Raw genomic sequence first — 17,178 nt, 5'->3', positions numbered from 1 at the left:
CAAAAAAACCCTTGCCTCCACCAAGTCCTCAGCAACATTTATTCTAATCACTGATCAGAAGAAATTTCACAACTCATTTAGTAGAACATATTTAGCTAACTTATAAGAATCAAAGCTCTTGCTCAGAAATACCAAAATACATCTGAGTTATAACTATCCTTTAAGGATAAAATTGCTTTGTAGAGTACAAAAGAAAAAAATTGACCCCTTTGCTTAGTAAATGCTATTAGTGATGAATAACCCATCAGCTTTCTATACCGTGTTCAAAAAGCTTTTAGAATTTTATTGATATGGTGCTCAGTTCTGATAATTCAGCTTCTAATGCAATCAAGAATATCACCAGGAGCTACTTAATTAATTCCCCAGTGCAGCATGAATTTAATTTTCAATGACTTTATTGAGAACTTTTTTTGTTAATTTTACAATGAGAAACTATAATCACTGTTACACAGCTTGCAAATATTTCAAACAAGACAGCAATCTCCTATTTTTTTGATTTTTTCTGTTCCAAATTCAGCTCCTGAGATGGATTTTCTGCCCCAGCTTCATTTTCATCTTCCTGTAAAAGAAAATGAAAACCTGAACATTAATCAACTTATTGAAGAAGTACACTTTTTGTACTTATGCGTATGCATACAATTTTGTACAAACTTTTGCCATCTTTTGCCTGACCACCAGGCATAAAAAGAAGCAAAAAAAGGTCATTTATTCAAGCATTTGATTTTGTTTAGGAGTTGAAACTAAAAGGATAAGAAATTAAAACAAAACTTATCACCTACATTTATAGTAGAAGAATAATTTAATGAGTAAATATTTCACTGACCAATTTACAGGATGGTTACATAAAGAAATTACTAAACCATACATGGATGACAAAATATTAAAACGTCTGAGGCAGGCAGCATCATACACCCCCCCTTTGTTCCTGACCACAGGTTTCTACTAAATTACTTTCAAATGCAAGAACTTTCATCATTGTTCTAAAAATTACTTTTGAAAAGCATCTGCCATTGAAAAATGTTTCTTTTTTTTTTTTTTTGAGACCAGATACGTTTACTTCACCATTTGATAAAAGACAATAAATTTAACTCCAGAGACACTTTATGTGCTGCAGCATCGTATTTTTGTCCCATCTAGCATATTTTCTTGACAGGCCTGCAATTCTCCAATTACTTGTACCACCATATGTTATCTGAAGATCAGTCAGGTCTAAAATAGGAAACATGAGCATGTCAGGCAGCAGCATGCTTACAATATTCTACAGCTTCAGCTCCACGAGTAGGGCTCATAATTCACTACAGGTTCCTCTGAATTTTGCTGAAAAAATGAAGTGACATCATAATGCCTGTTTCTATAGGAATGGATACTATTTTGTGTCCTACAGAGAATTTTGACCTCCAAACCATAAATTATGAAAGACTGAGAAAACTTTTATAAGGCAACTTGCAACCCATTGCATCATGAACAGCCCTTATCACAGTTCAAAGTATGGCCAGTTTTCCTGTCTGCATTTTAATTCAATATGCAAAGAATCTTCCTCATTCCAAAACTACAAAGACGAAATTAACAGACATTTTGGAATGAAGAAGCATCCTGGCTGCTGTAATACCACAAGTCATCAAAGTCAACAGGTGAGAGAAGGGAAATATCAGGGACATTAGGTGGGACTCAGGAACCCAAGGTGAAGTTTCTTGTTTTAAAAGAGCACCTTCATTCTTCTAGGAGAATAACTTATCTTTTTGCATCCTAGTCTTCCTTTCACCACCAAAGGGTGTGTTGTAAGGATAATTATAAAAAAGATTTATAGGCACAAAACATAGGAAGACTACATGGGCAGCATAAAACAGAATAGCAATGGAAAATCTCATTTAAAAAAATGTGGTCTCTTATGTTACACAATGCTAAAATAACATAGAAAAGCTAGTTATTCTATTAAAGAAACATACACCCCAAACCATCTCTTCAATTACCTTTAAAAGATGCAGTGAGCCTTGTGGCTCTTTTATGTCAGGTGAGGGAACACATCTGTGCATGCGTGAGAAACCAAAGACTATTGATTCGTTGAAATTTGAAGCGTAGCATATATGGAAGAGAGTTTCATGTATAGTGCACATACAAAGGTCAAACTTCTCAAGAAACAAAAGCCATGGCAGAATGGGAAACAGCAAAGGAACAATATGTAACTAGGCCTAGATGTACATGACTAAGAATATCACTGAATAAAAAACCTACCAACAGGAACTTTTGGCTGCTATCGAAAAACAGCCAGGTTCTTTCACAAAGGACTTGTTAATAAAAGAAGAGCGAATCTGTATGTTTCAGAAGGTCCTCACCCACAGAAGTCGTATCCCTACTGACCTCAGCACCAACTTATCCACCTCCCTAGCACACAACCTGCCATTATTCCAGTGTCCTGACTTGTACTCCCTCTTACAGGGAATATAAACCCTATACAGTCATTCTTTTCCCAGCACACTTGATATATTGTGTAGGGCTTCCCCTCCTAATAGAGGGAGTATGCACAAATTTCAAAGACTACAGGGCCATACCTTCACTGAGGATTACAAGAGGGTGAAGGGATATTAGGCTCGATATGGAATATCAGCTTCCTGAGTCATTTTTTTGTGGACAAAATGGTTTTATCCAGTGAAAGAGCTTTGTAACAGAATCTTCTGGCTTTGTGCAAACTTGAAATGTTTTAATTCTGTGCTCATAAGGTCATGCTTGCTCTCTGTCAGATTTCCTAGGTTACAGCAGCAGCTGCAATGATCAATGTTTTCCGAGATGCAGAAATAATGACTGAGTGGCTACAGCAAGTCCACGATTTGCTCTGGGTGAATACTCAAGATGGAAGCATCCACTCTGGATATTTTTCAGAACAAATACCCTTGCCTTTGTTCATCTGCTGTTGCTTCAACTAGGTAAAATGTATTCAAATAGGTATAAACTTCCTGCAGATTATAACTTGAATTTACATGGGCAGATTCCTACACACAATCATCCAGGCCCCTGACTGGCATTTTGTTGTTATTTTTTTCAAATTTTACATATTTTTATGCACAAAGGCTCTCTGTATACTATTGTATTAAAATATGCTCCACAGAGGACATCTTAATTTTGTAAGGGAACATTTATTTCATTTCTGTTTTCCAAGAACAGAAAGTCGTATTTCGTTTTGATACAGAAACCTAAGTTTAGTCTCTCTGAACATGGGTGACTGCTGTGCAAAACAGACACTGGAAAGTATGAACTACCAGTACTGGCACTCATGCAGCTTTCTGCCAGAAAAGAAGTGACAGCAGTGGCCTGAGAATGGCAAACTTAGTAAGGACTCAAAAATTATCATGAGACATGAACTCCTACAAATTGTAAGAGCAGTATCCCTGCCAGTATTGTTGGGAAAAATTTCAACTGGCAATTTTGAGCACACACATTAACCATACTCCAGGACGTAAAGACTCACTATTCTTTTACTTTGCTGACAATGGAAAGTTTCTATGAAATGTTTTATCTTTTTTATTAATAGCCCAAGAGGCATCCCAAAGACTGCACACTGAATTGGCTTTAATGTCATTAATGATGTTTGAATTTTCAGCTAAATAGCCTATATAGCTTAATTATGAAGAAATTAGGTTCTGACAAAAAGACTCAAGGCTGTTAGTGGATGAGAAGCCGAACATGACTGGCAGTGTACATTCGCAGCCTGGAAAGCCAACCATATCCTGGGCTGCATCAAAAGAAGTGTGTCCAGCAGTTCGAAGGAGGTGATTCTCCCCTTCTACTCCAATGCTGTAAGACCCCACCTGCAGTACAGCATCCAGCTCTGGGGCTCCTGACATAAGAAGGATGTGAACCTGTTGGAGTGCGCCCAGAGGAGGACCATCAAAATGCTCAGAGGGCTGGAGCACCTCTCCTATGGAGATAGGCTTGAGAGAGTTGGGCTTTTTCAGCCTGGAGAAGTCTGCGGGGAGACCTTATAGCAGCCTTTCAGTACCTAGGGGAGTCTATAAGAAATCTGGAGAGGGACTTTTTACAAAAGCATGTAGTGATAGAACAAGGGGCAATAGCTTTAAGCTGAAGGAGGGAAGATTTAGATTTAACCATTAAGAAGAAATTGTTTACTATGAGGGTGCTGAGGCACTGGCACAGGCTGTCCAGAGAAGCTGGGAATGCCACACCCCTGAAATCGTTCAAGGCCAGGTTGGACAGGACTTTGAGCAATGTGGTCTGGTGAGCGGTGTCCTTGCCCATGACAGGGGGATTGGAATTGTATGATCTTTAAGGTCCTTTCCAACCCTAACTATTCTATGATTCTATGATACTATATCAACAGACTGCTGATTAAACTTAAGCAATTTTTTTTACTACCACCTATCCTTATCATGATTATAATGCTTCTAATACTGACAGATAGCAAAGAAAAACCTTTTCTTTTCATGGTATCTGCTAAAAACCAGTCCATGATGGCAGTGTATAAAGTTACTATTACCTGTGGCTACAAAGCAAATGAAATACTGAATTCCAGTTTCTGTTTCACAGAATTTCAGTTCACATTATTTCTATTAATGCTTCACATCTCTATTTTTGTTATATTTTGCTCTCAGCCACCTATGACTCTACTGTCTAGTGCCTGAAACAGAGAACAGTCACTTTGCTGTTAAAATGTTCAATTATTAAAGTAGTTTTTGATAGCAGATGTCAAAATTCAAACATCCCTTAGTATCTTTCCTGACTACAGACAATCATATACTCCAATACTACACAGTGACCTAAAAGATGCCTTAGCACTAATCTGGTGACTTGTAAGAGTAGTAAAGGGAAGCGAATTCCTCAAGACTGTACTACTAATCTTACTGAAAGGGTGTATTTAACAGCTCAAAGATTATTTTAATGTTGAAATAAATTAAGTTTACAAGTCTGGATTTGTCATTCTTTCAGATTTAAAAACAACCCAAATACAAAACATAAGTGACAAGGAAAAGGACAAAGGGCTTTATAAAGCACTGTTAAACCCAAACCCCTGAACTGAAATATCAGCTCAGGAGCTCCTTAAACCATTAATGACTGAATACCTCATCAGCATCTTGATGATGCTGATACTGACGGACCTTCCACATCAGCTTTTTTCTTTCCCCAGTGCATCCCTTCCTTTCCCTGGAAATTGGATTAAAGGGTCCTTTGGATGCTCTGTGGATGTTTTAAAATGTCCTATTGACATCTCTTCTCCAAATTAATTAGTCTATACTTGGCAGCTGAGCATTTATTGGTCACAGTAACAGAACGGGGCCAAGAAATTGTCACTGAGACCCTAAAGTGTGATACCTAGATAAGTGCTGAGAATTATTATTATTGAGCATTCAATAGCTTTGCTGAAGTTAATAGGAATACTTCAATATTTAGACACCTTAAGGTGCCAAAAACTAAAGGTAAGAAGCTGACTTTTAAGGTCCTATTTCTGAAAATTTTGATCTGACAGTTTAGGGAGACTGTCATATAACTTCATCCCCTTTGAAAGAGTATTTAAGGTCAACTACAAATGATGATCCAAGCACAGAATAACAGGTCTGACATAGAAAGGTAATCCTGTAGTTAAAAAGTGCCTCGAAATATGTGTTTTGGTGTACTTTTCTCCCTCCCCCATCTCCACCTCCCCAATTTGGACTGTCTGAGAATTTCTTTTTATTCCATTAGTTAATGACATGAAATCTGGAAGATGATGGTGAATTAGTCAATTCTTAATTCTGGAAGGAATCTGACACTACTCTGCATGTAGAATAGACCACACTGCAATTAACTGTGCTAAGAAATGCAACAATTCACAGATTTGTGCATTAAACCACAAATTTCTAAAGTTGCATTACAAAGGTATACTTAAATAATCCTTCTGTTGGTGTGCTTTGCAAACTGTAACCCATATTCTAAACTTAATAAACAGCTGCATATTACAGTATGATGTAAATGAACAACTGAATAATAACAAAGTATGCAGAATTAAAAAGTATCCTATTACAATGAGAAATTATGAAAGGGTTCTTTATGCTATCACATATTCTAGAAATATCATCTCAAAACCACTCAGGACCAAATTCACACACTATTACTTTTCAAAGTATCTTAACTCAAAAGAGGTGTGATATGACTAACATGCTAAGCCTCAGCAAGGGTGTCCATGTGGTATTTCATCTCCTGCCTCACAGATCCCAGCTAGCAAAACGTCAGTTGGAAGTAAGTAAAAATACTTTTAATACTCTTCAAAAACATACCAGGAAAAAGGGACTTGAGAAACTATGAGAGGTTTTTATTGTTGAAGTCTAGCCTTCCAATGTCATACGACAAATTTGGAGGGAAATGACCATCAGGCAAAAACTGCGAATTACATCAGTCTCTCAGTTAAATCAACAAAAGATGAGCATCTAGCACCAAAATTTAAAAGTTATTTTTCTTCCAAAGCCTATTCTATCATCTTTAAATGTATTACTGACAGTCCTCATAACAGAGTGGTGCAAAAATACAGAGTACAACTGGAACAGTTTTTTTACCAATGCATATTAGAAGCAAATATAAATTTCTTGTGATAGATGACAGTTTTTTGTCACTGTAGCTCTGAAGTGATAAGGCAGCTGTTTGTTTCTCCTTTGAAAAAGAGACCCTTGCTACATGGATCATTTTCATAGTGACAGCCTTGACAAGTTTGACATTTGCTTCATGAAGTATTCTGGAGCAGCCATCAAGAAAATGCACCCTCTGGGACCACTGGCAATCTGACAGTTGTACCTTTTAATGCTCATCTCCATTAATTCTTACTGTCAAAGCCCACCAAATTCCTATAAGAAAATCTCTGCTGATCTGGTACATTAAAAAATGGAGGCTATGAATGAACTAACCATTATAATGTAAGTAAACATGACATCAATTAACTGGAAGCAGCTCTCCACCACATTTTGTTCAGTAAAATGAGCAACGTTTAGCTGTTGGTCTCCTTCACCGATGCAGTACAAGGCATCGTGCTCTAGGTGGCAATGCAAGACTAGGAGAACTACTTTTATACTAAAGCTGAAGAAGCTACAAGCAGCTGCATGTTTACCACAAACTCTTTCCCCTTTAACTTGCACTAGTACAAGAACTTTAAGTCTTTTTGAAACGTTTGTCAGTGTTCTATATTTTTTGTTTCCTTGTTTCTAATTCTGATTATACAGATAAATGTACCATCGCAAGAGCCCTTAGAGTCAAAATTTCATTTAACGCTTAGTACAGAAATGGAATTTCATGCCAGATTTCAAATTTTCCATCTGTTTTTCTCTTTTTAAGGAAGCAGCCATACCACTGAGTGGCCCTTTTGGCTGACTGCCACTACAGTTGGGATGCTCTTCAGGGCAGGTGGTGCTTGAAACCCAACCATTGTTTTTCAAGTTCAGCTGGTTCTCCTTGAAGAAAGCAGAGGAAAATGTTTCCTCTTTAACAATTGGAGTCTTAAAAAGTCTAGTTTTATGAACATTAGACTGTATCTATAAAAATTTAGATATCACAAACCTGAAACATCAACTAGGAAATAGGTGAAAAGCAACTTTTAATGGGATTGTACTGTGCCTGTATGGGATGGGGTTCTTCAATTTCCACTCCGGTCTCAGAGTGCACACTTGCCTTACTTTTCAAGCCTTCAAGTCTGGCATTGTCCTGATTTAGATCCTTCGTAAGGCAATTTTGTCACTCAAATATAATACTTACATCTGTGCATATATAAACATATATATGGAAACTAAAATAGCATTTCACAGAATCACAGAATCACAGAATCCCAAGGGTTGGAAGGGACCTAAAAAGATCATCTAGTCCAACCCCCCTGCAAGAGCAGGGTAACCTACAGTACATCACACAGGAACTTGTCCAGGCGGGCCTTGAATATCTCCAGTGTAGGAGACTCCACAACCCCCCTGGGCAGCCTGTTCCAGTGCTCTGTCACTCTTACAGTAAAGAAGTTCTTCCTGATGTTAACGTGGAACTTCCTATGTTTCAGTTTACACCCATTGCCCCTTGTCCTATCACTGGATATCACTGAAAAAAGCCTAGCTCCATCATCCTGACACCTACCCTTCACATATTTGTAAACATTGATGAGGTCACCCCTCAGTCTCCTCTTCTCCAAGCTAAAGAGACCCAGCTCCCTCAGCCTCTCCTCATAAGGGAGATGTTCCACTCCCTTAATCAACTTTGTGGCTCTGCGCTGGACTCCTTCAAGCAATTCCCTGTCCTTCTTGAACAGAGGGGCCCAGAACTGGACGCAATATTCCAGATGCGGCCTCACCAAGGCTGAGTAGAGGGGGAGGAGAACCTCTCTTGACCTACTAACCACTCCCTTTCTAATGCACCCTAAGATGCCATTTGCCTTCTTGGCCACAAGAGCACATTGCTGGCTCATGGTCATCCTCCTATCCACCAGGACCCCCAGGTCCCTTTCCCCTTCACTACTTTCCAGCAGGTCAACCCCCAACCTGTACTGGTACATGGGGTTGTTCTTCCCCAGATGCAAGACTCTACACTTGCCCTTGTTAAATTTCATCAAGTTTCTCCCCGCCCAACTCTCCAGCCTGTCCAGGTCTCGCTGAATGGCAGCACAGTCCTCTGGTGTGTCAGCCACTCCTCCCAGTTTTGTGTCATCAGCAAACTTGCTGAGGGTGCACTCAGTTCCCTCATCCAGGTCATTGATGAAAATATTAAACAGCACCGGTCCCAGCACCGACCCCTGAGGAACTCCACTAGTCACAGACCTCCAGCTAGATTCTGCGCCATTAACCACAACTCTCTGCCTTCTTCCTTTCAACCAGTTCTCGATCCACCTCACTACTTGATCGTCAAGCCCACACTTCCTCAGCTTATCTATGAGGATGCTGTGGGAGACAGTATCAAATGCCTTACTGAAATCAAGAAAAACCACATCTACCGCTCTACCATCATCCCTCCACCTAGTCACTTCCTCATAGAAGGCTATAAGGTTGGTCATACATGACTTCCCCCTCATAAAACCATGTTGGCTGTTCTTAATGACCCCCTCATCCTTGATATGCCTAGTGATGGAGTCAAGAATAAGTTGTTCCATCATCTTTCCAGGGATGGAGGTAAGGCTGACCGGTCTATAATTACCCGGGTCCTCCTTCTTGCCCTTCTTATAGATTGGTGTGACCTTTGCCATCCGCCAATCCTCAGGCACCTCGCCCATTTCCCACGACTTACCAAAGATCCTACTTATGTGTCAATATACTTATTTTTATGAATTGGAAATTAAAGCAGAAAGTTCCACTTTATACATACTCATAATACTGCTACAGAACAATATTCCATAGCCTAGAAAGGCATATTCTAAACTTACCAAGATGATTTTAAATATTCATGGCTCCACTCCCACCCTATTTACACTATATATTTACTGAATTATAAGAAGCAAAACGTCTTCATGTTTGATACTAAATATAAAATGGGTTCTTCTTACAATAATCTAGATGAGAACAAAAGGTGCTCAGGCCAGCAATAACAAATTAATAGCTCTTTTAAGTAATTTAATTTCTAAGTGCTGTTTAACAGAAAAACCCTAACAAATAAGAGGCTAATTTTTAACTGCTCAATTGTTAAGCTGTCTATGTACCCTGGTCATTACCAAATGATACCTGAAGATTTTTTATCATGCTTTAACTGTTTTCACATAGAAGTTTAGCTATAGAAAGTCTTTTATCAAGAGGTCTGAATATCCTTCATTTCCACAATGATTAACAACATTAAATAGAAAAGTAGGTACAACTGAGCTATAGAGAAATGCTTCTGTAAGCTACTGACAAGACATGCTGTCTACAGTTGAAGGCAGCTGAAAGACATCACTCTAAACATCACTGAAGTACACGTTTTTAACAGGAAAAAGAAAGCACTACACCATATGAAAGGAATAAATTTATCGCAGTAACAGTGAAAATCTAGACATCATGAAAATGTTTTAGGAAAAATGAGTGTACTGCATGCTTCTGACCAAAATTAATTAGAGTTTTAATGTTCTACATTTCCACCATAATTCTTTAAATGGTGCGTTTATTTCATAGTAATAAACACTCGGTTCATTAAGTAAAGTTCAAAATCTGTGTTAGTCACTACATTTAACAACCTTTGGCCCTCTTCTTCCGTATTTTTTTATTCAGGTTTCCAAAGCATTGAATAAGCAATTGAGGAACACAATTAAATTTCATGACTCTGCATATTTAGGATTCTTATTTCATCTAAAACAAAGGGCAATTAATCTACCATTCTATACTGAATTCCAACTTTAGTGAGCCATGTAGATACTGAAATGAACTTACAGGAAATGCTTAATTAAATTACTGTAAAAAGCATAACCAAAGTTTTTTCTTTCCTTATGACAAAAGAAAATGCACATTTAATCAGAAAAAGTCTACTGCAGTATTCTAAATTTAATAACTTTGGAATAATGAAAATATTGCTATAATGTGACAGCTAACAATTCAGAAAGCTTTTTTCTCCTTTCTTTTTTATTTCAACAGAACATTTCACCTGAGTACAGCCATGAAATTCTGTCCAGACTCAAGGCATAAAAGACAGAACTTTCAATAGAGTTAGTATGTAGACACAGGAGTCTGAACAATACAGCAAAGGCCTTTATTTCAGCCACCTATTTTTCAAAATATAAGTAAATAATGTAAAAAATGGTTTATATTTATTGCAGCCCTGAATAGCTTATACTCAGTCACAATCCATGAAGTTGCAAAAACAACTGATAGAAATGGGCAAAGCTGTAGAATTAGATAGGGGATAAACTATGACAGCAAATAGAACCTGTGGTACTGATGAAGAAATCAGAGGTAGAAGAGACTTTTTTAAAAAACCCAGTACAATTCTTTTCAGTAGGTCCCCCAAAACACATGCTGACATTTAAATTCAGAATCCAACAACTACAACTAGGCAGATGTTTCAGTGATTTTAATATCCATTAAATAAAATCCCCCCAAAAGCATTCCAGACTAGGACCAGATCCTCATCTTCATGCTAACAATGCAGGTACAATCTCTCATGGAAAACCTATACCTTCCCTACATTCATTTAATCTAAATTAACACCAGCACTGCAGACCCACACAGAAGTCAAAAATACTCCTTTACAAGCTGTATAAACATACATTTAATTTGACAATATAACACAAATATTTGACTACGGACCTGAAATCAAACAAGACAAGAAAGAAAAGACAAATCTATGGCTTCAGAAGTTGGAATCCAGTTTGTTTGATGGCAAAAGAAGGCCTGTAGGTTTGTTTGGGTTTATATTTTTAGTTTATTTCTGTATTTGAAGATAGCACTTACTGTTCTGATCCTGTAACGATGCCTAAACAGTCCTGTTTCATACAACAGATCAACTCAGCTGTATTTGAAGCATCAAGGGTGTATTGGTAATAAACACAGTCAATTTTGTGTTGAAATTGTAACATTAAATATACCAAGGTTTCAATAGTTTCAAGCTGATCAGCTTCTAAATTAATAAAACAAAACAAAACAAAACAAAATAATAAAGTAAAGTATTGGGTTTAACAGTAGAATGAGTTCTCTTCAACCTCTGGTCATCTCTGCATTTCCAGGTGAGGTTCTGAAGTCGAATGTTATCCAATTCAGTGGGTATACTGAGGGATGTTTTGGTAATTTGTCGTGATAGTGATGCTGTTTAGCTGTAATTTTGTGATGTCAGAATCTGATGAAACTTGTTCAAGTGTCATCAGAGGTAACGCAATGTCCAACCATTTAAGGTAATACTGTTGTCAAAAGGAACCCTGCAAAAACCTGCTCTGTAAAAGCAGCATCTGCCTTCAAACACACACTCTGATATCCTGCCAAAACTTATTCTCTAACAATATTTATTCACTTAAAAAAAAAAAAAAATAGTTGCCTTTCAGAAACTTAGAATCAAATTAATTGACAGACCTCGCCTTGGTGCAGATAGTCACCACAAAAAGGGTTCCTTACAGATTCATGGTGCATTTCTTTCTGATAAACTTAGAAGTTACTGTTTCACTATACTACATTGAAGTCATCTTTTGGTTTGTCACCGGTTTGCTTCTCATCTCTGCCCACCCTTCAACAAATCACACATAATTTTCTTAGAAAAGTGGGAGAAAAAATACTTTGATGTGATTTGATTACTGAAAAGCCATATTCTAAAAGATTCCCAAAGCAAGGGAAATTTGACTCTAATTAGTGTTTTGCACATTTACGGTAGAAAAGCTTATTACAGAGCTCATAATAAATCACATTACTCTACTTTTTCCTGAAAAAACACTGAAGCCACTTAACATTCATTAAAACTCCTGTTGAAGCTCACTAAACTCCATTCCTCAGACATCTGTTCACTGAGAAGGTTTGTCTCCCATTATGTTACATCACGGTGCTTCCAAGACATAATATTCTACGCACCCATTAAGGGCCACAACTTGCACACATGTATACATGCATCGTTACATTCAACTCATCTGATCACTGAACTGAACGGTACTATTTACTGGGGTTATGTATGAAATATATTGTAGAGCAAGGCTTCTCTGGAATGGAAAACTCAATTTAAACAGCCCCTGGATCAAGCATAGCATTTAAATTATGGGTATTTAAGAGGAGGTTGAGGCTATTTTCAGAGGGCTAGTGCTGTCAGGCAGCTGCCTCTAAAGAGTTTCTGCCTTACTTAGGGTCAGCAATGGCCCAACAGCAATATATTTAGTAGTTGCTCCTCTCTGCTCTTGTACAACAGCTGCTCTTGTAACTGTCAGGATTAGCTACCAATATCAAGCAAAAACTTACATATTCATTCATTTTACTTAGTTGCAACCCATTTATCTGGTTTTACTCACTGGCTTTTCTCTTTCTGCATATACAGGAGCTCCAGGAAACACAATCCTAAGAATTAACAGCTAGTAACTATTTAATTATTTTCTTACTCAGACAATCATCACATCCCCTTTACTCCCAAAACAGAGCAGGTAGTAAAAAAAGGTAATATAGAAAAAACAGGCTCATATTCTCCTGTGGCAAATACTACCTAGTATTTGATGCAACTCATTCTTATCAAGATGTACCTTAGATAACACAACACAGAGAACTACAGAAGCCTGTAGTGCTGCCATTTAAATCAGCATTTAAAGTTAGAAAGAAACATGTAATTATACTATTTAATCTACCAACATACTTTTAAAATATGATTATTAAGAATATGAAGGCTCTGAAGAAAATGCAGCAAATGCTATTTCCTTAACATCAGTTACAGTTACTGGTATTAATCATTTGTGACTTAAAGTGAACTGAAGTATATTTAATAAATTTAAATTCAAGAAAACCTTTCAGGAGGCAAGTTCTCAGAAAAGCAAAACATGAAGAATTTTGCTACCTGCTTCTTTTTCTATCCATTCAAACCCCTCAAAAGCGATGCCTGTTAAGACCTAGATATAGAAAGGTCTCTATCGCCTTTCAATATTTTGCTGCTCAATTTGATAAATGTTAATATATAGATATAATATTGAACTATAATATTAACTAATAACCTTGTTGGCCAAGTCACACCATGCCACAAACTGTACAAACACATCTGGAGAGTCTGAGCTTGCAGAATCTATAATCAGTTAAGAAAAAAAGATGAAAGAACAAATAAAATATCATAAAAGCAATGTGTATCAGGATAATGGGCATGTATCTCAATCACATTTTTGTGCCAAGTATGGCTAATAAGCGAAGAATGATTAAAAAGTGATTATCATTAAAATGTATCTAAAACTATTTCACATAGTAATATTTTATATTTATTTATAAAACAAATTGACTATACAGGACAGACATAAGAAGACAGGTATTGCAGATATTTTATCAAAAGAGTACTGGGCCTTGAAGAGTCAGTCTGCAGAGGTGTGCTTCTGTGCAGGAAAGAGTTCAGATCAAGGTGAGAACTCCCTGTACGAAGTGCAGAGTGTGGAGAAGGAGGAGAAAACCAGTGAGCTGGAAAATGTCACTGGAGAAGAGGAAGAAATGGAGGAGTGGTACTTAATAGGATTTAGAATCTAGAGTACGGTCACTAACAGAAACCAAGATAAAACTAATGCATGTGTCCGTAGTAAAGCAAGGTCTGAGACTCAGATGAAGAATTTCTCAGCTAAAATCTCTGACATTTGTCCCCCTACTATAATACAAATTCGTCCTGGAGGGTGTGGATGTTGAACTTGCTGCTACATTAAAGAACTTATCTGTAAAATGTGAATAATAATACTTTCAATGTCAGGATGGAGCTCTGTGCATGAAAAGATTTATATAAGTGTTAAGTGCTGTCATTGTTATTACATTCAGAAAGTACAGAAGGCTTTAAAAGCATCAACTTTTCTAGTGCAGAACATCACCTGTTCTTTCTGAAACCAGCGTAGAAGACATAAAATTAGTGCAGAAATCGCAAGAAATTGTCTGGTTTTAAATTCTGATGCATATTTTTTGTCTCTAGGAAAATAAACAACCATTAATAACATGAATTTTATGATACTTGATATTGTATAATATGCAGCAAGCCATAAAGCATATGAAAACTAGTTTTACTTCATATAAATTTGTTTTTCATCAGGAAATTATTTAACTGAAAAGGTGCTTTGAGATAACTAAGAAGGCAATGCATAAAAAAGCTGTCTGGTTTGAATGATGAAAAGAGAATGGAGTCAATTTTTAAAACGTAATGAAATCAGGAAGTAACTACCAAGTCAGCGCTAGTACATCAGCCAGCAGGATCAAATTAAATTGATGTCTAGATCTCTTTTTCAGAAGGAAAAGTACCTGCTCTCCAAGGAAGACCATATCCTAATAGCATTTAAGTGGAGGAGTCAACATCCTCCTTGTGAAAGCTGCAGTGATCAGCTTGAGTTAGATGAGTTTTATCCACGTGAATATATGTTCATATTTAGGCTGTCTTGCATCATGCAATGATAATTGTTAAGGTTGTGGCCCAGAATTACATCTTTGGGTGTACAAACTTTTGGATATTTAGGTTCTAATTTTGGATTTTTAAAATGCATCGTTTATGTCCTGCCTTGTGCTTGCAATTCAGACTTTGTTGTTTATTCAGTGTAGAGTGGAATTTTTACATTTCCACTTCATCCAAAACCAGCAATGATTTGCCCTAGGAAAACAACGTTTCCAGATGTCATGAGCATTTCCTCTACACATAACCAATTCTTCCTCTTTGTTGCGGTTTAAGCCCAGTCAGCCACACAGCCGTTCGCTCACTCCTCCCCCGCCCCCTTCCTCCCCCCGCTCCCGGGGAGATGGGGAGGAGAATCAAAAGAGTGTAACTCCCATGGGCTGACATAAGAACAGCCCAGTAACTAAGGTATAACACAAATCACTACTGCTACCAGCAATGATAATAATGATGAGGGAAATAACAAGCAAAGAGAATACAACTGCTCACCACCTGCTGACCGATACCCAGCCTGACCCGAGCAGTGATCTAACCCTTCCAGGTAACTGCCCCTAGTTTTACACCCTGGGCATGACGTGCTGTGGTATGGAATACCTCTTTGGTTAGTTTGGGTCAGGTGTCCTGTCTCTGCTTCCTCCCTGGCAGAACATGAGACTTAGAAAGTCCTTGGTCAGACTAAACATTACTAAGCAGCAACTAAAAACATCAGTGTTATCAGTGCTGTTCCCAGGCTGAAAGTCAAAAACACAGCACTGCATCAGCTGCTAAGAAGGAGAAAAAATGACTGCTACTGCTGAACCCAGGGCACTCTTGAAAAATCTTTATTGCAGTAAGAAAAATAAAAGGCAGAATTTTTTCTCATATATTTAAAACTTTAACTACAGGAAGACAGCTACTGATACTGCCCAACAGGTTAAAATACTTGTTCTAAACAGAGCTGTCACTGGTACAGTATTTAAATTTACAAAGTGATTTCTGTATGAATGGGATTGTTCCAGGCTGAAAACAACATTTTTAATACTGCAAACAAACAAGAAATGAATGCACAAAATGAACTGTTTAACAGGGGTTTATGTACCCCCTGTGCACTGTATTTGGAAATGAAGTCCAGAGGCAGAGGGATTCTCCATGGATTAGAAGAGACCCACAGCCCTTTCAGCAGCATCCTTTCATACAAAATTTGGCATTAACGCTGTTTGCTTCAGCAAATGACTTCATGCTTTGTCCTTTTTAATCCAATTTCCACCTTAATATAGACTGAAGTGTAGTGAAAATATTGAAAGAGGATGCCTGGAAATGAATTGTGTTAGCAAAAGGTAATCCAGGCAGTAATCCAATCCCACACAGTCAGCTCCTCATTGACTGAGAAGTTTAACTCACAGATAGCTTCACAGGAACCAGTGTTCAGCATTAGTTATGACCAGATATAATAATCACACATGACTCAACAAGGCAGGTAAGAGGCTAAATCTGAGAGAAAGAAGAGGAACATGCACTCTATTGAGAGCCACAATAATTGATTCTAACACTTATCCCAACTTGAATAGATTGGATTTGTAGGTTATTACATCATTAGATACTTCGCTGGTGTACCCCTTAAGTGTATGAGTCACCCTATTCAGCAAGAGTTTCCTCATTAGCAGGTATTATCTCCTCTTTTCTAAAGGCCAAAGCACCCATGCATAACTCAAGCAGCCACCCAACAGCCTATTCAGAAAACCCTGGTTCATATTTTCCTACCACAAAAAACAATACTTTCATACCTCATGAACATTCCTACTTTTTTTTTTTTTGTCTTTCTTAGACTGATTAACTACAGGTAGCGACTTGGACGACGTCCTGAAAAGGCAGACCTGAGGATGCCAGTGGCTTGCCATCCATGCATCTCGGCAGAGAAGGGCCAGAAAAAAGCATTACTGTGCCTCCCTTGCAGAAACTCTGGGCCCACTGATTACACAAAGGCAACCCAAAGTCACTGCACAGGCTGCTTGTGGATACGATGTCAGATTTTCTGTCTGCACAGTGAGATTCACCAGTTATTTAAATAAAAAATAAACCCCCAACATTCTTTAAGCAAGTTAAACATGATGAAAGCATACCATTAAGGTATTCTGATCACGATATTCAGTGCCACGTACATTTTCATCCTAGCCAAACCAGTATCTATTCAAAGAGGTCTCTGTAACTCCTGCCTTGAGC

The 17,178-nt window shown here is 37.7% G+C and overlaps 1 protein-coding gene across 4 annotated transcripts in view; it reads right to left on the bottom strand.

The window, feature by feature from the left end:
• Positions 1–377: 377 nt before the first annotated feature.
• The window catches only part of PHF14 (PHD finger protein 14), a 163,341-nt gene continuing 146,540 nt past the window's right edge, over positions 378–17,178 (bottom strand). For all 4 annotated transcript variants that reach the window (XM_065666214.1, XM_065666215.1, XM_065666213.1 and 1 more), the window contains one exon: positions 378–559. In XM_065666214.1, the coding sequence (XP_065522286.1) occupies positions 485–559 (75 nt within the window). In that variant the 3' untranslated portion in view covers positions 378–484. The remainder of the gene's footprint in view (positions 560–17,178) is intronic.

Source organism: Lathamus discolor, chromosome 2, assembly GCF_037157495.1.
Source record: "Lathamus discolor isolate bLatDis1 chromosome 2, bLatDis1.hap1, whole genome shotgun sequence".
NCBI lineage: Eukaryota > Metazoa > Chordata > Aves > Psittaciformes > Psittacidae > Lathamus > Lathamus discolor.
This window is presented reverse-complemented; position numbering and strand designations above follow the sequence as displayed.